At 46.0% G+C, this 24,049-nt stretch overlaps 1 protein-coding gene across 1 annotated transcript in view; it reads left to right on the top strand.

Annotated features, from left to right (window-relative positions):
• The window catches only part of FOXK2 (forkhead box K2), a 281,644-nt gene that overhangs the window by 122,135 nt on the left and 135,460 nt on the right, over positions 1 to 24,049 (top strand). The window contains exon 2 of the mRNA XM_029600265.1: positions 6,385 to 6,579. Coding sequence (XP_029456125.1) covers positions 6,385 to 6,579 — 195 coding nt within the window. The remainder of the gene's footprint in view (positions 1 to 6,384; positions 6,580 to 24,049) is intronic.

Below are 24,049 nucleotides of genomic sequence, written 5' to 3' on the forward strand. Positions count from 1 at the left end.
GTCACAAATCCTATGCACACAGCAAAACATAGCTTGCGCAAGAATTCCTGATGATATTTGCATTATACTGGTTCATAGTGCACAAATTTGGTTATAAAACGTTACACATAATTATTGCATGCATAGTCTTTCAAAAAGTTAAGAGAATTTTATACTGGTGTCCTATCGGCACTGTAGGCCTGGAAGAAGTTATTAAAGCTGAGGCAAAAAGAGGCACATAATCTAGGAACTCTTCCATTTGAGAATGGCAAGGATTCATTGGCCTAAAGTTTGGCCTTGAAGGGTCAAGGTTCTCAGCACTGTGCGAAGGTAGTGGAGCACTGATTCTCATTGATGCTGGAAGTGGAGAGCAAGAAGATAAGTGGCAGCATAAGTGTCCAGTCCTAAACGGTTCTGCACCAAAGTTAGTTAGTTCAGCCGCTTATTCAAGTGCCAAGCTGCAACAGTCTCCAAGAGCCCATGCAACCGACATCAGTTCCTTCCCTGTAGTGACTCAGAAGGACCTTTTCATTGCAACTGTGTCCCTATAGTAATTTCAGAGAAGGAGTTGGACAGGTCCTGGAAGCTGTTGACATCCGAAGTAAGCAGGAGTATCTGCATTGAATGCTTCAGCGCCATCTGTGTAGCCAACTGAACTAGTTGTCCAGACCCAAGTCCTGGCACCAAGCAGCATGTCTGGTGCCAGAGCCATGACATTGATTTGGTGCTGAAACCTATCACCAAGCTACAGTTATTTGGCATCAGCCTCTTTCTCCTCACACAGTGATCCTTTGTGGAACCTGCTGAGGTCAGGACTGAAGGAAAGAGATCATTTCAGATTTTTAATCCATTCTTGATTTCATGGAGTCCTGGGCATTGTTCCCTCTAAGCTGTGCGCGCATACAGAAGATATGAACCTCGCGCACATAGCAAAACATAGTGTGCACAAGAAGTCCATATATTTATTTATTATTTATTTATAGATTTTTCTATACCGGGGTACGTAAATAACATCACCTCGGTTTACATTCAAACAGTAATTCAGCATTGCACTTTACAATATAACAAGGTAACTAAATGAAAACAATACAGTATATAACTTTGTATTAATAGAATATAAGAAATATATGAGAGATTGTGGCAGTTAGGAAGAGTAGTTGAGGATTCAGATCATTGATAGTAGGCTTTTTTAAATAGCCAGGTTTTAAGGTTTTGTTTAAATTTTTTGTGACAGAGTTCCTGGCGTAATTCAGAGGGCATGGTGTTCCATATTGTTGATCCAGCAATGATGAAAGATCGTTCTTTTGTACTAGAGTTTAGTCAGATTGGGTGCTGGGATATTTAGTTTGGCTAAATTCTGGAATCTCGTTGGGCGGGAAGACATTTTGAATTGTAGTTGATCTGTGAACCAGAGCATTTCTCTGTTTTGAATGGCTTTGTGTATCAGCGACATAGATTATAAATTATCCTGTAAGCCACGGGTAGCCAGTGCAAAGACTGAAGAGCTGGAGTGATGTGATCATGGCGGCTTGTGTCGGTGATAATGCGGGCAGCTGCATTTTGCAGCATTTGCAAAGGTTGAATGGTGGCTTTGGGTAGACCCAGTAACAGAGCATTGCAGTAATCAATCTTTGATAAAATAGTTGCTTGTAAAACTGTGCGGAAATCATATTGGTATAATAGAGATTTAATACGTTTAAGCGTGTATAGCTTAAAGAAACCATTTTTTACCGTATCCGCGATGAATTTTTTTAAACGTGAGATTGCTGTCAATGATGATACCAAGGCTGCGTACTTGTTGTGAAATAGTGGAGTTGTTTTGAGAAATATCAGAGTTGATCAGTATTGTATTTTTTGGAGGTGAAATTATGATAAGTTCAGTTTTATTGGTATTTATAGCCAATTGGTTGTCTGTGAGGATTGTTTTAATTTCTAATAAAGCTACCTTCCAGGTACTCAGTGCATTTGTGATTGTGCTGGTTATAGGTATGAGTATTTGAACATCATCTGCGTAGATGAAGTGTTGAAGACCCAATTTAGAGAGTAACCGGCATAGCGGTGTAAGGTAAACATTGAACAATGTGGAGGAGAGAGAAGATCCTTGGAGGACTCCTTGAGAGAGGTTTCTTGGCTTGGATTCACTTCGTCCACATCTAACGCTGTATGTTCTATTGCTCAGGAATGACTGAAACCATAGTAAAGCCGATCCCGAGATACTTATTTCAGATAGATGGGTAATAAGGGTGTTGTGGTTTACCGTGTCGAAAGCCGCTGATATATCAAGAAGGGTGATGAGGTATGATTTGCCAGCATCTAAAGCTTTTAGTAGCACCTCAGAAAGTGATATCAGAAGTGTTTCCGTGCTGTGGTACTTTCTGAACCCATATTGGGATGGAAAGAGTATTTGATGATCATCTAAATAATCAGTTAGTTGTTTGTTGATGACTCTTTCCATAATCTTTGAGAGGAAGGGTAGGTTTGATACTGGTCGAAAGTTTGCTGGATCAGATGAATCTAGGTTAGATTTTTTTATCATTGGAGTAATGATAGCATGTTTAAGTATAGAAGGAACTATGCCTGTGGTGATGGATTTGTTAAGAATCTTTGCAATAGGTTTTGCTATTGTAGAACGTATTGTAAGAAGAGTCTTAGTAGGTAAGATGTCGGTGTGGTGGAAAGCTGGTTTCATTTTCTTTAGAATTGACTCAACTTCAATACCAGTAGTAATCTCAAGATTAGATAGCTTTGTTTCAAATTTATCTTGAGCGGCTGATGTAGCTTGGTTGGTGTGTAAAGGAGCAGGAAATGAATTAAATTGCGTTAAAATAGAATGTATTTTGTTATAAAAGAATGTAGCTAGTTCCTCACATTTTGAATCATCATTGTTTAGATTGTTGTGAGTTGGAGCAGTAACAAGGCTTTTGACATATTGGAAAAGTGCTTGAGGGTTGAATTGATATTGATGAATTCTGGAAGCATAGAAATCTTTTTTTGTTTTGTCTGTGGCTTGGCGATATTTGTGTAGTAATGATTTGAATTTTAATAAAGTCGTGGAATTTTGGTTTCTGCGCCATTCTTTTTCTGTCTTACGTAGCTCCATTTTCATAGCTTTAAGCTCGGGAGTATACCAAGGTTTTTTCCTTATTATTTTTTCGGAATTGATTTCCTTGGATTGAATAGGACAGAGTTTCTCTGCTATGTTACTAGTAATTTTAAACCAAGAAGAGGTAGCTGTTTCAGCGTCTGTGAGATCTAAATTTTTGAGATCTTCTGATATCACATTATTAATTTCATCTGTTTGACCTTGTTTTTGGAAGTAGATGGGTTTTTTGCTGTGAACATTAGATGGTAATTGTTTTATTGTACAGCAGGTGTCAATCCGAAAGTGGTCCGACCAAGGAATGGGAGTGCAGAGGGGAGGTTTTGTATCAATATGGGAGTTAGTAAAAATATATTTGCATTATATTTGCATTATACTGGCTCGTAGTGCACAAATGTAATCTTAGCTTATAGAATGTTGCACAAAGAAATTTCTAGCACATGCAGACTTTCAAAAATTTGAGGGAACATTGTTCCTGATATCTAGCTTGGAGAGAGCTGAATCGTGTCAGGACTCTCCAAGCTGCCCCTTAGATCCCTCTCCTTTGCAACCAGGAGCAGCTGTCCCTAGAGAACCTCCCCTGCCTCATATTTGTTCAGGAAATGGTGAACACTATTTACTTTAGAACAAGAAAGTGAGCCCTGGGCACCACTTTTTGGGTGCCTTCAATACCTTGATGTACAGACACAGCCACTAGCTCCTTAAGGACATCAGCTTCTTCTGGATGTACAGAAAAGCATAAGGGAAATCCTACTTTATGTGCCTTGAGGCTTAAAGAAAGACAACATCAAGTACTGTGTCCAAGAGGCTTCAGAATTCATGAAAACCTAGCTGCCATCCCAATATGTGGTCATACAAACCTCTTAGAAAACAGTCAAGAAGTCTCAGAATTTCTTCTCCATTCTCCTAGGAGGGGTTCCAAAGATCTTGGACTATTTTGGGGAAAAGATCTTTCACATCACTATGCTTTAGCTTCCACATAGCTGCTTACCAGATCTGTATGGTCAAGTACATGCTCTCCATCCTACAAAAGGGAAAGAGTCTTATGATAAGATTAAAAAATGTGAAACCTTCGGTAAGTTATAAGAAGGTGAAATTTTCCATATAAAGGGAAATTCAAAGAGAAAGCTCATGATATGAAGCTGGAGAAAAAGTTTCAGAAGATTTTCTAAGTGATATTGTGGAAGGACTGAGAAAGATTTGTGTTTTTACTGAAGATATTTATTTTATTTATTTAAACATTTTTTAGCTGCACACTTCACACATCGTGGTGATGTACATCAAAACATACATAATCAAAAATGACAATACACACAAAAACATTACTAATATACAATTATAAAACACAATCTATTGTTAAAAATATCCAACTAGGAAAGTGTTCAAACCATGAGGGTGATCAAATGGCAACAACCAGAAATATGCTTGGGTGCATAGGAAGAAGAATGGTCAGCAGAAGAAAGGAGGTGATATTGTCCCTGTATGCCCTGGTGAGACCTCATTTGGAATACTGTGTTCAATTATGGAGACTACAACTTCAAAAATATATAATTCAGATAGTGTCTGTTCAGAGGGTGGCTAGTAAAAATGGTCAGTAGTCTTCATTCTACAACATGTGAGGATAGAACTTAAATATCTAAACGTATACCCTGTAGGAAATTCTGTTATGAAAAAGGAAACTTGTCTATTATAAAGTGACCGTCATATAGCGCCGCTTGCTGCTTATGGCTTTTGCAGGTAAAGCCCTGTGTAGTGCTAGGGCTTTATAATCATTGGTCACTTGTATATAAAGTTCATAGATTCTTCATATAGAAACTATCAAGGTGCACTTATCTGAAGAGCCGTCCACAGTACAATGAAGTCTCTTAAAAGATGTCCATCCGACACTGCAATGTTTCGGAGTTACCTCTCCTTCAGGGTGACTCGGCATATATGTGAATGAACTGTGGTGGACTAATTTGATCTTAGTGCGGTCAGAGAGGGTGGTTGATGAATGAAATAGCCTCTCTGTGTAGGTGAATATCTGAATTCAAGAAATCATGGGATAAGCCCAGGTGATCTCTGACGGAATGGAAGGGATTGTAGAGCTGAGTAGTTGATGTGGATGGACAGATTAAGTAGGCCATATAGTTGTCTTCTACAGTCACGTTTCTATGTTTCTAAGAAATGAAAAATAATTCTTTAATGAGAGGGTGGCAAATTCCAGCAGAGGTGGTGGAAATCAGTACTGAGACAGAATTCCAGCATGAGAGGAACAGATACAGCAGACAGTGGTGGAAAGAGTTGAGAGGTTGCAAACAACTCATGCTTCGTCTGAAGAGCAGAGGCCAGGGAGAGTTAAGGTGAAGCCAAGCGGCAGCTAAAGGAAACACAACCTAGTGACACTGCAGGCCCTGGGTATTGACAGGTTAAAATGTTTGGCTGAAACCAGCTGGCTCAATACCTTACATTAAAATCATGGGACCTTACCAGCCAGGTGTTCGGTTAACAGCCTCACTAGTTTTGGTATCCCTTTAGGTTATTACAAAGTTTGGTGGTAAGATATGGGGAGGGGACTGTTGGATGCTGAATTATATATGGAAACTTGTGTGCTTATCTACCCAGGATGGTAGAGAACTAAAGAAGATGATGACAAAAACTCACTTGGATAAGGAGTGATATCCTATAAGCCTTCAGTTTTCTATGGCTAGTAGTTGGGATCTATCCTTAGTGTAGACCAGAATACTTAGGCAGACTGCATGGATCAATTGGTCTTTTTCTGCTGTAATCTACTGTTACTATAAAAGATTCTGAGGACCTCACCAGTTGAGATCCAGAGTTGTGCATGTTCTGTCTCTTCCTAAAAAATAAACTGGCTAACAAGACTTCATGATCACTGTTTATTTTGTCACTTACTTCTGTATACATAACAGAACAAATAAATGGGGACTAAGTTTCTGGATTTCATACAGCAAATATTGTAACTCTTAGAATATTTAGGCTTGTTTTACCATGTATATTTGTGATTAAACAGAAATAATTTTCTTGTTTAAATTCCATGTATACTTCAATTCAGCTTCATTTGCTCAGTGTTTAGCTGAGAAGTCAGTAGCAAAAACAGTATAATTTTACAGTGAATATAAGCACTTATTTAATTTCTAAAAGCTCTGGCTTTGAAAACATAATTGTAGCCTCTGGGGGAAGTGTTATAAATTGCAGTGCTATTAAATAGGGAATATGTTTTGCGATGTTATGATGGTTGCAAATGCAGCCTGTACTTTACATCATGCCATAAGCATGTTCTGATACTGCTTTTTCTTTTGCAGATGCACTTTTAGGTTTCCCAGCACAAACATCAAGATAACATTCACTGCTCTGTCCAATGAAAAGAGAGAAAAACAGGAGGCCCCAGAGTCCCCAGTGAAGCCGGTGCAGCCCCAGATCTCTCCCTTAACAATACACATTCCAGACAACATGGCTCACCTGATCAGTCCTCTCCCCTCCCCAACAGGAACCATCAGGTAAGTTCTTCAGGCCCAGCAAAATAACGGCGTATTAAATGCAGAGTAAGAAATTCTCTAGAAGGTGTGTTGTCCTCATTCGCTGTATATGTGTGTTTCAGAAGCATTCTGGAGATCCTCCCAAATTACAGGAAAGGTCTACCACAGCAGGACTCGCTGCCATTACCTTGGCACCTGCAGTAGTCTCAGGGGCATATGGTATTTTTTTTTGTTTTTATTTCTATAAATTGGGTTTGACTGTAATGATTTCTGAAACCATTTTCCACACAGATAAATGTTACCTTTAGCTGAACATTTTGTATTGTGGACAGTAGCAGGACCAGGTGGATTAATTAAATATGACCATAGTAAGAAGATGAAACCAGTTGTGCTGTTTGAAGGTTGCAGGTATGGCCAATTGGCATCTTCTAGTCTTTCATTTAGTAACCAGCAATTATTATTTTTTTTAAACTATAGAGAATCTCCATCTCATTTTACCCATAGACACTATCTATAATGCTTGGGTGCTGATTATCTGTGTGTCTAAAACTTGACGCCCATTGCTGCTGCTGGCTATATATAGAAAGTGTAACTGTGGCCCAGGGCTGCCCACTGTTTCCAGGCACAAGGACTACCACAGCTGTTAGGCTACGTACAGAGAGAGGCTTATGGATCTCAGAGTTCCAGGAGAGGAAGAGATGAGGCAAAGAGGAGTTCAGGAGGAAGGGGAAGGGGTGGATAGAAGGAAAGTGTCTCCAAGTAGGGGAAGAGGAGAGCAAATGAAAGGGAAAAGGAAAAATAAGTAAAGGAAAAGAACTCACAACATCCCAATTTTTTTTTTTTTGTTCTAGCAGATTTTTCAGTCAATAAGCAGGGATGAATTAGCCATGATCTGTGGTGATGTCATCTGGTAGCACTGAACGGAACTCTTTCTAAGCTACTGGGAACTCCGTGGGAACTACTGAGCATGTGCAGTAGTTCCCACGGAGGTGTTACCTCAGAATCCCCCCAGTCTGTTTTTTTTTGTCTGCGCTTTGCACAGACAGCTTTTCTGACTTTCTCAGAAAAACTTTCTCCAAAATCTCTTCAGACCTCAATGAATCTTTTAGAGCATGGCTTCCAAAAAGTCATCAGTGGCTTCAGGTCCTATGCTTTTGGGCAAATCATGTCCATTACAGATGGACATGAGCAATGCTTACATATGTGTTGGTCTGGACCATGACTAGCTCAACTGTGCAGTGTGCAACAGGATTACCCCCCTTGCTCTCAATAATTCAGAGTGGCAAAAATTGCAAACCTCAGGCCCGAAAGCAAAAGCAGATCGGTTTCAGGGAGTTGTCATTCTTCTACTTTGTCTAAAAAGTTGTTAATTGGAAGCTCATATCACTGAAGTGACCTTGACTGGACAGCCACAGGTGTGTCTAGCCCTAGATGCCCTTGCTTCTCTGACTCTGTCAGACTGTTGCTGGATTCTACACCAGTGCCATCCAAAAAGAAAGTGTTGATAGTATCAGGCAAAATCCGTGTCCTCAAAGCCATTGATCGAGGGTGTCGTTTGTGTGATCAAATGACCCCCAAAGGGTGTCGTGCATGCCTAGATAAAATGGAGAAGCCTTTTGGATCTTCAAAACCCTCCACTTCGGCAACAGTGGCCTCCACGCCTAAGGACCGCCAGGAACAGTCTCCATCGCTTCGCCTGGTGATCCCTCTCTCCAGTACCCCTAAGGATTGAGGAGAGGCAGATCGATCCTTGGTGGTCTGTCCCCTCCCCCTAACCTCGGGGTCGTCTTTGTCCTCTGCGCCGGGGAAAGATTGGGCTGAGCACCGGAAACCCAGGAAGCATAGACACCGGTGGTCATCCTGACATGGTTCCGGAGCGGCATCGACAGCTGCCAAACTGCCATTGAAGTGGCACCGGCCACTGGAGGCTCCATCCTCCGGTGCTCCCGGTAGCCTGAGGCATTCCCCCACCAGCAACAGTGCTGGGCACCGTACTTCCCTCGTGATCCCTCCAAGGATGTGCCAGCGACGCCTTGTTCCTCTCCATCAGTCCTTACTACCCAGATCTTTCAGGAGCAATTGGATCGCAGGGTGCAGTCGGCGGTGCTCAGACAGCTTCAGAGTGTCGAGCTGCCAGTGCCACCGACCCGCATACCAGGGCCCGAGCCTCTGCCTTCTTTGTTCGCACTTCAACTGGAGCTTCTGGACATCCTTCTTGGCGTCCTACTGTGCAACCGGTGCCCAAGAGGCCTCTGATGCTGCCTCGGCCAGCGACGCCCTCCACCAGAGCAATCCCAATTCCTGGGTCCTCCGAGAAGGATGAGGATGCGGGGACTGGGCACCCACGCCCGCGGTTCCCTGGGCCGCCGCCGGTTCCTCATGGTGTACCGCGGCCGATGCCCCCTCGATGCCTGGGGATCCACTGATGCTGCTGGTGCCACCACAGCCTTCTATGACCTTGGGGCCCAAGCCTTCCGTTCCTCCCGGTCCCTGCCCATGGCATCTGGACCCTAGCGAGGGTCCTTATGACCCATGGGGCGATGATTCCTTGGACACGTCCTTCGAGTTCTCAGATGACCCCCTCTCGGAGACTTCCCCTTCAGAGGAGCAGTGTCACTTTCTGCCCGAGGACCTGTCTTTCGCCAGCTTTGTGAGGGCCATGGCAGAGGCCATTCCCTTCCAGCTCCTGTCTGAGGAGGATACCCATCATAAGATGCTGGACGTCCTCCAGTTCATCGATGCTCCAAAAGAGGTCGTGGTGGTGCTGGTCCACGACATTTTTAAAGAGCTCCTCCTCCGTATGTGGGAAGACCTGGTGTCTGTTGCTTCGGTGAACGGGAAAGCTGATGTGACTTATCTGGTTCAACATGCCTTGGGCTTTGAACGGCGGCACCTACCCCACCAGTCTGCGGTGGTGGAGTCCGTGCTTAAAGCCAGATGCTCCCATAAACACACTTTTGCCCCTCAATGGCATAGGGAGAAAAATGTTCCAAGGGGCTATGCTGGTGGCCCATATTGCTGCCTACCAGCTGTACACGACCCAATTCAACTGCAACCTATGGAAGCAAGACCAGGAGTTTTCGGAGGGCTTTCCCCAGCAACAGCAGGAGTCCCTTGAAGCCATTGCCTCGCTGGGACTCGAGGCCAGTAGACATAAGGTCATGTCTACCTATGATGTCTTCGAAACCACTGCCCGCCTAGCCTCCGGTGGAGTCGGTGCCAGATGGCTAGTTTGGCTCCGGGCGTCCGACCGGAGGTTCAGGATAGGCTTGCAGACCTCCCCTGTACAGGAGAGAACCTGTTTGGGAATAAGGTGAAAGAGGTCATGGTGCAGCTGAAAGATCAGCATGATACTCTTCAGCAACTCTCCGCCAGTTCCTCAGAAGGCCCTTCTGCTGCAAGGAATTTCCTCCGGCTGCCCGTACTCGCCCGCCTCGCTCCAGCCCTTGAGGCAGTGGCCGGCAGCAGCGAGTTCAGAGGGCCCCAGCAGGCCCCGTTTGCCGGCTTTTGACTGGCAGCGAGGGGGCACGAGCCAAACCCAGATTCCCATGGCGGCCGATCTTCCAGTTGACGGAAGGCTTCTTTACTTCGCCCACCACTGGGAGATGATCACTTCAGAGCGTTGTGTCCTCTCCATTGTCCGCCAGGGCTACCACCTGAATTTCAGCAGGCGCCCAGTCACTGCTCCCCCATGACCATCATGGGGTACGGCCGCCCATCAGGTCATCCTTCAATCGGAACTTTCTGCCCTTCTAGCAGCGGACGCGGTAGAACCAGTTCCCCACAAGCAGTGGGGCCACAGTTTCTACTCGAGGTATTTCCTCATTCCAAAGAAGAATGGTGGCTTGCGCCCCATTCTTGACCTCGGGGCATTAAACAGTTTTCTCGTAAGAGAAAAATTCAAGATGATCTCTCTTGGCACGCTGATCCTGCTCCTCCAAAGAGAAGACTGGCTCTGCTCCCTCAACTTAAAGGAGGCTTACGCCCATATTGCAATTGTCTCCAACCACAGGAAGTACCACCACATTCTGGTGGAGACTGCTGCTCTTTGGGCTGGCTTCTGCCTCACGTGTCTTCACAAAATCCTTGGTTGTGGTGGCTGCCTACTTCAGGCATCGCTCGGTCCACATCTTCCTGTACCTGGACGATTGGCTCATCCGGAGCGAATCACACTCTGGAGCCGTGAATGCTCTAGCCTTGACTGTTCAAACCTTACAGATATTGGGATTCATTATCAACTTCCCCAAGTCACATCTCCATCCATCTCCATGGCTGGAGTTCATCGGTGCAGGCTATCCGGTACATCTTTTGGACCTTCCAGGACAGGTTGTCCTCCAAGGTCATCCTCATCAGAACAGACAACCAGGTGGCGATGTGGTATATCAACAAGCAGGCGGCACGAGCTCCTTTTCCCTGTGCCAGGAAGCAATACAGGTCTGGGATTAGACCCTCTCCAAGGGGATGTATCGGTGGGCCACATACCTGCTGGGTCACCTGAACACGTTGGCGGACCACTTGAGGCTGTCCTTCCTGCCTCACAAGTGGTCCCTGAACCTGGCAGTGGTAGGCGACTTATTCCTTCGCTGGGGCACGCCGGATATGGACCTGTTCGCCTCTCCCCTCAATTATAAGGTGTGCATGTTCTTCTCCCTGATTCAGGGGAAGGACCATACGGCCTGCGATGCGTTCTCCCTTCACTGGTGACAAAGGTCTCATGTACGTGTACCTCCCCTATTCTGCTTCTTTCGAGAACTCTGATGAAGCTGCAAGAAGATGGGGGGCCATGATCCTGGTAGCACCCTCCTGGCCAAGGCAGGTATGGTTCCCCCTGCTCCAGGACCTGTCCATGAGCGCACCGGTTCCGCTGGGTATGGCTTCCGACATCCTATTGCAGAACCAGGCACCCTGCGCCAACCGAACCTCCGAGCCCTGGCCCTCACGGCGTGGATGTTGAGCGCATGATCATCCAGTCCTTACAGCTTTTGGATGGTGTTTCCAGGGTCTTAATCGAATCCCGGAAACCTTCCATTCTGAGATCTTACAGCTCGAAGTGGAAGCGTTTCTCCACGTGGTGCAGCGGTCACGGACTGGACCCTTTCTCCTGCCCGATCCCCCGCTTGCTGGATTATCTGTGGCCTCCAGCCAGCTCGGTCCAAGTACACCTCAGCGCCAACCATCAGGGCATCGCAGGGGTGCCCATCTCAGTCCAGCCACTGGTCGGACGTTTTATGTGGGGGTCTAGTTCAACTGAAGCCCCCGCTTCGCCTGCTGGCAACTCCATGGGATCTCAACGTTGTCCTGGTGAGGCTCATGTGGCATCCGTTCGAGCCTCTCAAATCCTGTAACCTGAAGTTCCTCACCTGGAAAGTTATATTCCTGGTGGCGATCACTTCTGCTGGCAGGGTCAGCAAGATCCAGGCCCTGGTTACATTTGGTCCCTACACGAAATTCTTCCGTGCTGCGCACGCATCCAAAATTTCTGCCGAAGTTGGTGACTGCTTCCACATCAATTAGTCAATTATCCTTCCCACATTCTTCCCACGGCCTCATTCTCACCTGGGGAAACATGCTCTTCACACCCTGGACTGCAAGCGGGCACTCACTTTCTATTTTGACCATATAGCGAAGCACAGAGAGTCCACCCAGCTCTTTGTGTCCTTTGACACCAACAGGCTGGGATCAGCAGTGGGGAAGAAGACCCTATCCAACTGGCTAGCGGATTGTATTGCCTTCTGCTGTGAACAGGCAGGTCTCCAGCTGGCCGGCAGGGTGAAGGCTTACTCTGTGCGGGCTATGGCAGCGTTGGTGACCCATCTGCGTGCAGTCCCTGTCACCGAATTCTGCAGAGCTGCGACCTGGAGTTCACTCCACACATTCGCGGCTCACAACTGCTTTGACAGGGATAGTCTCCAGGAGAGTGCTTTTGGCCAGTCTGTCCTCCGCAATCTATTCCAGTCTTGAACCCAACTGTTCTCACCGTGCTGTCTGTGGGGCCAGACTGTCCCTGTTTTCCCCACAGCGCCGCTGTTGTGTTGTGCCTGTTGACTCCTTGTTCGGCTACTGTGGGTCCCTCTGATCACAGAGCACAGTCTGGAGCTCTGTAATCAACCACATGTGAGGACTACCATCCTGCTTGTCCTAGGAGAAAGCGCAGTTGATTACCTGTAACAGGTGTTCTTCTAGGACAGCAGGATGTTAGTCCTCAGGAATCCCACCCGCCTCCCCATGGGGTTGGGTTCACCTTCGTTTTTGTTTTATTTTTCACTTGTATTTTGCTATGCTACGAGACTGAAGGGGGATCTCGCGTGGATAGCAGGCTGGGCATGCTCAGTCTGCCAGTCAAAGTTTCCTGTGCTGGGCTTCATCTGATGTCACCCACATGTGAGGACTAACATCCTGCTGTCCTAAGAGAACACCTGTTATAGGCAAGCAACTGCACGTTTTGAAGTATTCACCACCTCTTATGCAAGAGACATCAATTCAATTTGCAAACACCTTGATACATGCAATGCAAAAAGAGTCTGAATTCTCTATTAGTTTGAATAAGGTACCTCATCTCTCTTCATTATCTCATTACTCCACTGCTACAAGGCACTCAAAGTGGAGTCAATTTCGTTTCCAGTCTTACTAGTGCACTCTACCTGTCATCCTGGGGCCTTCGCTTACAGTCTCAGGAGCCAGTTTGTTCAGTCTCACCCTTCGTATTGAATTCACAGCTTGCAGTAGAACGAGAATCTGTTCTAGTATCTGACGAAGAAGCACCTCCACTAATGCCAGCGCATAGGTCACAGCAGGCTATGGAACAGATAAATGTGTGTAACTTGTTCTCTTCCTTCAAGAACCAGTGCAGCTCCTGTTCCTGCCAGCTTATCCTATCCTGCCATACTTACTACATAGTTATGCCAGGTGTTCTATCACTGCCTATATCCTCTTCCTCGGAACATTTGTCTCTCCTCTTTTGACCAATCTCCACCCATTGCGGCTCCCTCTGGGTTACAGAGCCCTCAGCCGTCGCTTCATTCATCATGGTTCAGTTTACCTTCTCTAGTGGAGTCCGCTGGCAGCTTCACCGGTATTCCTTCTGACCCACCTTTCGGGCCACTGGACCCCATACCTCTCCACCAGAAGATCTAACGTATTCTAAGTTTGTGGAGAAAATGGGTGTCACCTTTAACGTAGTGGTATGTAAGGATACAGATCCCAGGGTGAAGGTCCCAGCTGAACAGTCTACATTACTAACACATGCAATCTTGGACGTGCTCTTAATGAAAATAGGGGAGACACCATACTCATGAATTACAGCCGCCTGAAAGTTGGATTTGAAATTTCACATAATCACCGGACTATGGCGTGGTTCAGCTTCCACACAACTCCAAAGTAGCTGAATATGCCCTCAAGAAGGCTGAAAAGACCCACTTTCACTCCAACATTTCATTTAGAAAAGACCACCGCATTCAGGACTTTCAGAAAGATTTCCAGAGCACAATACTAACAGCAATTTTACATAGTCCAATATATTTACACATGTCCAAAATTTGAATCCCTTCATTTGCTAAATCTGGGGAACAAATCACCCCCGGCTCAACTCTGATTTGAAAGAGGCTATTCATCATCTCCTACATTCTGTTTATGTATCTTTTGATACCACAGCTCACACTTTAGCTGTATCCATTGGTTCTCGCTGCATGGTAAGGTTAAGAGCAATAGCATAAGGTTAGCTGACTTACCCTGCCTGGGTAATATCCTTTGTCAAAGCTATGCAAAATAGTGTCCCAAATCAGAGAGCAGAACATAACTGTTCAATCACTGTCAACAGCTCCAAAAACACATTCCTCAAGCAGATGTCTTGCGTATAAATAACTTTACTATTCAGAAAGATCATAATGCTCATACCAATAGTACCACTTGCCACCTCTTCCTACATAGCACCAACAGTCCCAGACCGTACCAACAAGAGATTGCCCAAGAGAACACTATCAGCAAAAGATGCAACAACCACAAGAAACAGTTTTCAATCAGCTCAGTATCTGCAACATAAAATCCAGTAGTGGCAGATTCAGTCTTTTGTACCAATCTGGCACCAAATACCACCAGTCAACTGGGTTCTAAAAATTGTTCAGCATGGGTATCTCCTCTCTTTCAGATAATATGCAGTGGCTCCACCATCCAACCCCATACACCTTCCCTAGTTACGTCTGGAGATACAGAAACTATTAGTGCAAAAGGCAATACAGGAAGTGCCTCTGGTGCAACATGTCCAGGGATTCTTCTCCCAATATTCTAATCCTCCCCCAAAAGACTTAGCAGTAAGAGACCCATATAGACCTTTATCAGGAGAAATTCAAAATGGCCTCCTTGAACACTGTTCTCCCTTCATTCAGTGAGGAGACTAGATGTCCTCCCTGGACCTTAAGGATGCCTATGCACATGTCCCCAATCATCCTTCCTTTTAGTGTTGTATGCTTCAGAGTGGATACTTTACACTAGATGTGCTTAATTTTTATCTGCCGGGTCGGGCAATTTATTGGAGCAATCATAAACTTTCTATAGGTATGCGTCTTCCTTTCTTTGGACAGAGTAGTCACATTAATCAAAATTGCCAATTCATTACTATCGTTCCAGAACATAACAGCACACAGTCTTCTAAATGAGAAACATGGGAGTTGGTGCCAAGGTGGTGGCATGAATTACAAACTGTTGACCGATAGGAGACAGTATGTAATGGTAAATGGAACCTACTCTAAAGAGAGAGCCGTGCTAAGCGGAGTGCCACAGGGATCGGTATTGGGACGGATTCTGTTCAGTGTCTTTGTAAGCGACATTGCGGAAGGGATCAAAGTTAAAGTATGTCTATTTGTGGATAATACTAAGATCTGCATCAGAGTGGACACATCTGAAGAAGTAGAGAATGAAAAGTGATATAAGAAAGCTGGAAGAGTGGTCAAAGATTTGGCAGCTGGAATTCAGTACCAAAAAGTGCAGTCATGCATCTGGGATGCAGTAATCCAAAAGAGCTGCATGTGATAGAGAGGTGAAAGTGTGCACAGACCAAGAGAGAGGGATCTTGGGGTGATAGTGTCTGCCATGCCGAACAGGTTACCTCCATATACAGGGTAACCTGTTCTGCATGGCAGATACTACCATGGAAAGCTTGCTGGGCAGACTGGATGGACTATTGGTCCTTTTCTACTGTCATTTCTGTGCATGTATGTTTCTGTTTTACGAAGTACCTAGCAGCAGCAGTTCATAGTTCCTCTTGCATGCTTACAAATGTCTGCTTCAACTACATTCACAGTAGAACCGACTTCTACAACCTCTCTGTATATCTGTCCAGAGATATCTGAGGTCTGGTGGTGGTAAAACTGTGCAATATTTCTTACGTGGATATCACTCTAACCCATCCCATACCAAGTTGTACTGCTCACAGATGCCTCAACTCTAGGGTGGGGAGCTCACACTAGTCCATATAGGTCACAAGGTATATGGATCAGTCAGGAACGCTCTCTTCAGATCAATCTTGGAACTCTGATAAATGAAAATGCTGTACAGGCATTCGCTTATTCTTACAAGAGTATCACATCATGATTCAGGTGGACAGTGTCATATAATGCCTCTGTATCGCTCCATGGTGAGACCGCACCTTGAATACTGTGTACAATATATTTATAAATGATCTGGAAAGAAATATGACGAGTGAGGTAATCAAATTTGCAGATGATACAAAATTGTTCAGAGTAGTTAAATCACAAGCAGATTGTGATAAATTGCAGGAAGACCTTGTGAGGCTGGAAAATTGGGCATCAAAATGGCAGATGAAATTTAATGTGGACAAGTGCAAGGTGATGCATATAGGGAAAAATAACCCATGCTATTGTTACACAATGTTAGGTTCCATATTAGGTGCTACTACCCAAGAAAGAGATCTAGGCGTCATAGTGGATAACACATTGAAATCGTCGGTACAGTGTGCTGTGACAGTCAAAAAAGCAAACAGAATGTTGGGAATTATTAGAAAGGGAATGGTGAATAAAACAGAAAATGTCATAATGCCTCTGTATCGCTCCATGGTGAGACCGCACCTTGAATACTGTGTACAATTCTGGTCGCCACATCTCAAAAAGATATAATTGCACTGGAGAAGGTACAGAGAAGGGCAACCAAAATGATAAAGGGAATGGAACAGCTCCCCTATGAGGAAAGACTAAAGAGGTTAGGACTTTTCAGCTTGGAGAAGAGACGGCTGAGGGGGGATATGATAGAGGTGTTTAAAATCATGAGAGGTCTAGAATGGGTAGATGTGAATCTGTTATTTACTCTTTCAGATAATAGACTAGGGGGCACTCCATGAAGTTAGCATGTGGCACATTTTAAAACTAATCGGAGAAAGTTCTTTTTCACTCAACGCACAATTAAACTCTGGAATTTGTTGCCAGAAGATGTGGATAGTGCAGTTAGTGTAGCTGGGTTTAAAAAAGGATTGGATAAGTTCTTGGAGGAGAAGTCCATTACCTGCTATTAATTAAGTTGACTTAGATAACCACCGCTATACTAGCAACGGTAACATGGAATAGACTTAGTTTTTGGGTACTTGCCAGGTTCTTATGGCCTGGATTGGCCACTGTTGGAAACAGGATGCTGGGCTTGATGGACCCTTGGTCTGACCCAATATGGCATGTTCTTATGTTCTTAATCAGGTGGCCATGTTTTATGTGAATAGATGGGGGAAGGGGGATCTGGATCTTGGATTCTTTGCCGGGCAACTCTTCTCATATGGCAGTGGGCAATAGAAAAAAATGCTACACTGCAGGCCACTTATTTGCTTGGCATACCAAATATCCTAGGAGATCGCCTCAGCAGAATTTTCCATCCTCACGTGTAGTCGTTACAATCCATAGCCAACTGACTTTTCCAACTTTGAGGTCAACCTTAGATTGACCTATTTGCATCAGAGAGAACAGAAATTAAATTGATTCTACTCCATACTACCCAGTGCACAACGCAAAACACAGGTTTCATTTCTACTGCAAAGGCTCGTGTATGTCTTTCTTCCTATACCACTTAGAGTGAGAACAGTATAGAAGCTAATACAGGACCGGGTCATGCTATTCTAATCATACCGGCATGGCCCAGGCAGTTGTGGAATGCATCTCTTGTACATCTGTCCATGAGATTGCCCTTATGTTTCGGAGACAACCCATGGCTTCTATATCAAGAAGAGGACAGCCTATTCCACCCAGCCTTTCAAACTCTTATCTCATGGCATTGATGTTGAATGTGCAAGCTTAGCGCCTTGGGCCCTGCCAAAAAGATTAAGAGCATTCTCAAATTGGCAAGAAAGCATGCCATAAGACATAGCTACTCCTTCAAATGGGAACAGTATTACTGGTATACTTCTCGCAATGTGGATCCATTTATGTGCACGCCAAAACAACTATTGTTATACCTCCATTTTTTATCAGTCTGTCCTTTTAACAGCATTAGTCTGTGTGCACCTCAGCGCAATTGCTTATCATTCTTTGAGAAAACAGGGCACCCATCTCCCGGCATCCGCTTCATTCCAGTATTATGAAAGGTCTTTTACAATTACATCCAGCAGTTTGTAAGCTTCCAGTTCCCTGGGACCTCAACGTGGTTCTCATGCATCTGATGCAGTCTCTGTTTGAGCCTCTAGATTCTGCATCTCTCAAATACCTAACATGGAGAATCGTTTTCCTGGTAGCAGACATTTCTACTGGCCATGCGAGTGAACTTCAAGCTCTAGTACACTAAAATACATACATGTAATTCTTCTATGATAAGGTGGTACTCTGAACACACACCAAATTCTTTCCAAAATTGGTGTCCATGTTCCATTTAAATCAGTCGATTCTATTACCTGCTTTCTTTCCATGATCACCACCTCATGAGGGTGAGAAAGTACTGCGAAAGAGCTCTGGCTTATAAATGCACACAGTCAACTAGGAAAATGTCACAGCTGTTCATATCATACATTCTCACAGGACAAGCAGGATGTTAGTCCTCACATATGGGTGACATCACAGGATGGAGCCCAATCACGGAAAACTTCTGTCAAAGTTTCCAGAACTTTGACTGACCCCTACTGGGCATGCCCAGCATGGCACTAACCCTGCAGCCAGCAGGGGTCCCCCTTCAGTCTTCTTTTTTCTGTGCAGCAGTAGCCACGTGGTTAAGGAGCTCTGCAGAGATTCCTGACAGGAATTTTCCTCACGGAATTACTAAAATTTAATTTACTCCACAGGGGTCCCTCCTTCAACTTTTTCAAGCCGCGGTACTCCGGTAAGTTTTTTTACCCGTTTTCCATCTATTACTGTCGAGTTTGGACCTCACGACCTACTGGCCATCGACCGTACCGTGGCTCAAGTTTTTCATGGCCATGGCGTCAGGGTTCTGCCGGTGCCCGGACTGTAATCGCACCATGTCCATCACAGACCCTCACAAAGTCTGTGTAATGTGTTTCGGATGTGAGCACAATGTCGTAACCTGCACCAAATGTGCCCTTATGACACCAAAAGGTCGCAAGGCTAGAATGGAGAAGATGGAACTTCTCTTCCATGCTCAAACCCTGACACCGTCTATTGCATCGACGCCGTCAGAACAGGCAGTCAACTTTGCGCCAGCATCGACCTCTGGCCGGTGACCGTTCGGCATCAACGACTTTTCAGCCTTTGACACCCTCTACTCCCCCTCGGGATGAGGGGATCGTAGAGATAAACATCGCCACCGGCATCGAAAATCTCGGACCATCTATGTAGTGCAATCATCAACCTCGCCATCTTTCCAAGCTGCTGTCAAAGAAGCCCCGTCCAGAAAAGGCACCTACCTTTTCGGTAACCGGGTCACCGAGGCAACCCTCACCCGACAGGGTATCGGGAGCCGCGATGCCGCCTTTAACGGTGGTCCCTCCGACTATGCCTCTGCCTTCTGTTCCGGAGCCGGGGCTGCTTGCTCCAGGTCTCCGAGAAGAACTGGACCAGATGGTTCAGGAGGCCATCGAGAAGGCGATGCATCGACTCCAGGTTCCTTCGGCACAGACACCGGTGTACAGATTGCGGAACAGACCACTGACCCAATTCCAGCAGCGTTGGCACCGCTGCTTTCGAGGATGGAAGCGCTTATGACCGCTTTTCCACTGATGGCTCCGGTGCCGTCCCCACTTGCTTTGTCATCGGGAGGAGAAACACCATTCCGCATCCCTCCATCGGGAGTTCTGCCGATGCCTCAGCTGTTGATGCCAAAACGTCCAGTTCCACCGATCCACCCATTGGTGTGACGCGTCCATCGGCACCACCGAGCCATCCCTCGATGGCTGCACCGGTGCTTTCGATGCCTTCATCTGTGCCTCCCATTATTCCTTAGAGTCCTTCGGAGCCTCGACCAAGACCTTCGGGAATCCCACTGCCGACCCTCTAGTTCCTAGAGGAGCAGGTGCTGATTCCTACGACACCTTCACCTACTGAAAGCAGAAAGCGTTCTCCTCCAGAGGACCTTTCCTTTATAAATTTTGTGATGGAGATGTCTGAATTGGTTCCCTTCCAATTACTGACTGAACAAGATGACAGGCATCAAATGATGGAGCTGTTACAATTCCTAGATGCTCCCAAGGAAATAATCTCCATCCCTATTCACCAGGTTCTTCTGGATCTCCTCAAAAAGAACTGGGAACATCCTGGCTCTGTGGCTCCAGTCCACAGGAAAGCCGACACCACCTATCTCATTCAATCAGCTCCAGGCTTTCACAAACCTTAATTGGATCACCAATCTGTGGTTGTCGAATCTGCCCAGAAAAGAGCAAGGAGATCAAAACCTCACACTTCCTTTCCCCAGGCAAGGAACAGAAACTTCTAGATGCCATTGGTCGCCGTGTCTTCCAGGGATCAATGCTCATCTCCAGAATTGCCTCTTATCAGCTCTATATGACCCAATATAATAGGGTCTTATTTAAGCAGATATAAGATTTAACAGACTCCCTGCCGCAGCAATTTCAAGAGCAACTCCAAACCCTAGTAAACAAGGGTTTTGAGGCAGGCAAGCATGAGATAAGATCATCTTATGGTATCTTTGACACTGCTACCAGGGTATCTGCAGCTGCTATCTCGGGAAGACGATGGGCCTGGCTCAAGTCTTCCGACCTTCGCCCTGAAGTACAAGACAGATTATCCAACCTACCCTGTGTAGGAGATAATCTGTTTGGTGAGCAGATTCTACAGACAGTGGCGGAACTCAAGGACCATCATGAGACCCTAAGACAGCGCTCTCTGATGCCTTCTGAGTACTCTTCAAAACAGCCCTTCTGAAAGGACTCTAAGAATTCATTCTTCCGCCTGAAGAAGTCTTACCTGCCACCAACTAGAACCCGTTCTACGAGACCGTTTCAAAAAGCTCAGTCTCGTCGGACACGAAAACAAAAACCGCAGACAACTCCTCAGCCAGGCCCTGCTTCCGGTTTTTGACTCCTGCATAGAGAGCAGCAGCCAGCTTCTATTGCCCCACATTCCAGTGGGAGGTCGATTGTGCCATTTCAACAACAGCTGGCACTCAATCACCTCAGACCAGTGGGTCCTAGCGATAATTGCTCAAGGTTATCGTCTGAACTTTCTCTCCATTCCACAGAATTCCCCACCTCTACTGATGTGGAGAACATCCGATCACTCCATCCTTCTGGAACAGGAGGTCTCCCTCCTCCTCCAGTCCAAGGCTATAGAACCAGTGCCCTATTCCCAGCAAGGCCTAGGGTTCTATTCCCGGTACTTTCTAATCCCCAAAAAAATCAGGAGGCGTTCATCCAATTCTGGATCTACATGCCCTCAACCAAGTACCTTCAGCGAGAGAAGTTCAAAATGGTAACCTTGGGCTCTCTTCTTCCTCTTCTACAAAGAGGAGACTGTCTCTGCTCTCTAGACCTCCAGGATGCATATACTCATATCACAATAATACCATCTCATTGCAATACCTGAGATTTCTAGTAGGCCCCAAGCACTATCAGTACTGAGTGCTTCCGTTCGGCCTCGCATCTGCACCACGAGTCTTCACAAAATGCCTCGTCGTAGTTGCAGCCTTCCTCAGGACTCAAGGTGTTCACGTCTACCCCTATCTAGACTATTAGTTAATCAGGGCTCCTACTCGGCAAGCTGCTCTGTCGTCCCTACATCTTACTTTACACACTCTAATTTCACTCGGATTTCTCATCAACTACAACAAATCCTACTTAGTCCCATCTCAGACCTTATCGTTCATTGGGGCAGACTTGGACACCTTGTAGGCAAAGGCTTTTCTGCCTCGACAGTGAGCTCTCACTCTCTCGTGTCTCTTGCACACCAGCTGCAGTCTCAGCACTCCACGACTGCACACCACTTTCTCATCCTCCTGGGACACATGGCGTCCTCAGTTCAGGTCACCCCAATGGCCCGCTTGGCCATGAGAGTCATGCAGTGGACTCTAAGGTCACAATGGATTCAATCCATTCAGCCCCTGTCAACCATTGTCCACGTAACAGACTCACTCAATCAGTCTCTCTTCTGGTGGAGAAATCAGGTCAGTCTCCTTCAAAGCTTGCCCTTCCAGGCTTCAGACCCTCAAATAACTCTCACCACCGATGTTTCCAACCTCGGCTGGGGAGCCCACGTGGCCGATCTGCAGACACAAGGATCTTGGTCTCCAGAGGAAGCCAAACACCAAATAAATTTCCTGGAGCTGCGAGCAATCAGATATGCTCTTAGGGTATTTCAGGATCACCTTTCCAGTCAAGTCATCCTGATCCAGATGGACAACCAGGTGGCCATGTGGTACATCAACAAACAGGGAGGGACAGGCTCCTACCTTCTGTGTCGGGAAGCTGTGCAGTTATGGGCGGAGGCCCTCTCCCACTCGATGTACCTCAGGGCCACCTACTTGCCAGGAGTGGACAATGTGTTGGCAGACAAGCTGAGTCGCACCTTTCAACCGCACGAGTGGTCTCTCAACCCCTCAGTAGCGAACTCGATCTTCCAACAATGGGGTTATCCTCAAATTAGACCTCTTTGCTTCACCTCAAAATCGCAAAATAGTCAACTTCTGCTCTCTAACTCGCAACCAACACTATCAGCCAAGAGACGCGTTCTCTCTATCATGGGCAACCGGTCTCCTATATGCATTCCCCCCCCCCCCCCCCCCCCACTTCCACTTCAATCGAAGACTCTCGTAAGTTACGTCAAGACAAGGGAACCATGATCCTGATAGCACCCCACTGGCCGCGCCGTGTGGTTTCCAATACTTCAGGATCTCTCCATTCGCAGGCACATTCCCTTGGGAAAGGACCCGCTTCTAATCACTCAAAACGACGGGTGCCTATACCACCCCAATCTTCAAGCCTTGTCCCTGACAGCATGGATGTTGAAAGGTTAATCCTTCAGCCACTTAACCGTTCTGAACCAGTTTCCCGTGTCCTGATTGCTTCACAGAAGCCTTCCACGAGGAAATCGTATTCTTACAAATGGACTAGGTTCACATCATGGTGCTCTTCTCAATCCCTTGACCCATTTACCTGTCCAGTCACGAAGTTTCTGGACCCTCTCTGGCAGAGTCATGTCTCAAAACTTCCTCCATCAGGATGCATGTCAGTGCAGTAGCCGCCTTCCATAAAGGTGTCGGGGATGTTCCCATATCAGTTCAACCCCTTGTAACATGTTTTTTGAAAGGCTTGCTTCACCTCAAGCCTCCTCTGCATCCTCCGGCCCCTTCTTGGGACCTCAACCTAGTTTTGGGTCGGCTCATGAAACCACCATTCGAGCCTCTTCAATCCTGTGACCTGCGATATCTCACATGGAAAGTGATTTTCCTTTTGGCAATCACTTCCGCTCGCCGAGTTAGTGAATTACAGGCTCTAGTTACCTATCCACCTTACACTAAACTTCTCCAGGACCGGGAAGTACTCTGCACTCATCCTAAATTCTTACCTAAGGTAGTTTTGAAGTTTCATCTCAATCAATCCATTATACTACCTACCTTTTTTCCCAGGCCCATTCCAATCCAGGAGAGCAGGCTCTGCATACCCTTGACTATAAACGGGCTCTAGCGTTCTACCTAGACCGTATAGTTGCCCACAGGAAAAGCACTCAATTGTTTCTCTTCCCATCCTATCAAATTGAGGCAGCCTGTGGGTAAACACTCTCTCCTCCTGGTTGGCGGACTGCATATCCTTTTGCAATCAGCAAGCGGGCATTCCACTTCAAGACCGTGTTAAAGCACACTCTGTGAGGGCCATGGTGACTTCAGTAGCACACCTACGATCAGTGCCGCTTCCTGACATTTGCAGGGCTGCCACCTGGAGTTCTCTCCATACGTTTACAGCCCACTATTGCTTGGACAAAGCCGGAAGACTAGATTCCATCTTCGGCCAATCTGTCCTGCGTAACCTATTCACAACTTGACGTACCAACACCCTTCCGCCTGCCCTCGGCCAAATTCAACCCCAACTGTTGTGCCTGTTGCATGT

Source organism: Rhinatrema bivittatum, chromosome 4, assembly GCF_901001135.1.
Source record: "Rhinatrema bivittatum chromosome 4, aRhiBiv1.1, whole genome shotgun sequence".
Taxonomy (NCBI): domain Eukaryota; kingdom Metazoa; phylum Chordata; class Amphibia; order Gymnophiona; family Rhinatrematidae; genus Rhinatrema; species Rhinatrema bivittatum.